Here is a 702-nt window from a genome sequence, read left to right as displayed (position 1 = left end):
GCGTGTGTATGTATAAAGTATAGATATGCACTTTTCTCATATATGTACATAAACACGACTAAGGGGGAATTGGGAGTCAGCCAGACAGTCCCAGAAAAAGCTGGGAGTGCACCAAGATCAGCAGTGATAGATCAGCACAGGTGCTCACAGACACAACCAGGTAGAAAGAAGTTTAACATCCCGTTGCAGGAAGACTATGGCCAGGTCCTCCCGAGTGCTGAATGCACAGATCCGATGCCTCGTGTCCTGGGAGACGAAGCCTCTGGCTGACCCTGCCGATTCTCATGAAAAGGGAAGAAGGCAAGTAGCAGTGACCTGAACTGAATGGTTACAAGTGGCAGAAGAGAAAGGTGGCAAGGTGGGAATTGGAGGTGTGGAAGAGGTGGAGAGGAGAAGGTGGCTGTATTGTACTATCACAAGCCAGACTCTCCACTGTCATCTCGCAGGCACCTCAGCCAGGATCCTGCACTGGGAGGCTGCATGGGGTGTGTCCTAGGAAGAGCCCCTGTGGTTGTATCCACTTGGGGCCACTGTGGAGTAGAGACAGCTTCACATGCTGGGCCAAGGTTTGAATTTGGAGCTTTGCTTATGGGAAAAAAAAAATGGCTAAATACCTGGGTGTCCCAAGTCAAATGACTTGGTAAGTGACTTAACAGTGGTTGCAGGCTCCAAAGGTGTTGGAGACGTTTTGTTAACACAGAC

General features: G+C 49.7%; 1 protein-coding gene across 1 annotated transcript in view; it reads right to left on the bottom strand.

The window, feature by feature from the left end:
- Nucleotides 1-702, bottom strand: part of LOC103607847 (cytospin-B-like) — a gene marked incomplete at its 5' end in the record, with an annotated part of 81,345 nt that overhangs the window by 31,057 nt on the left and 49,586 nt on the right. Inside the window, one exon of the mRNA XM_008592314.1 lies at nucleotides 615-702. This exon is cut by the window's right edge and continues 3 nt beyond it. Coding sequence (XP_008590536.1) covers nucleotides 615-702 — 88 coding nt within the window. The remainder of the gene's footprint in view (nucleotides 1-614) is intronic.

This window comes from Galeopterus variegatus, unplaced genomic scaffold (genome assembly GCF_000696425.1).
Source record: "Galeopterus variegatus unplaced genomic scaffold, G_variegatus-3.0.2 Scaffold7770, whole genome shotgun sequence".
Classification (NCBI taxonomy): Eukaryota; Metazoa; Chordata; class Mammalia; order Dermoptera; family Cynocephalidae; genus Galeopterus; species Galeopterus variegatus.
The sequence above is the reverse complement of the archived record's forward strand: the minus strand, read 5'-3'. Positions and strand labels throughout refer to the sequence as shown.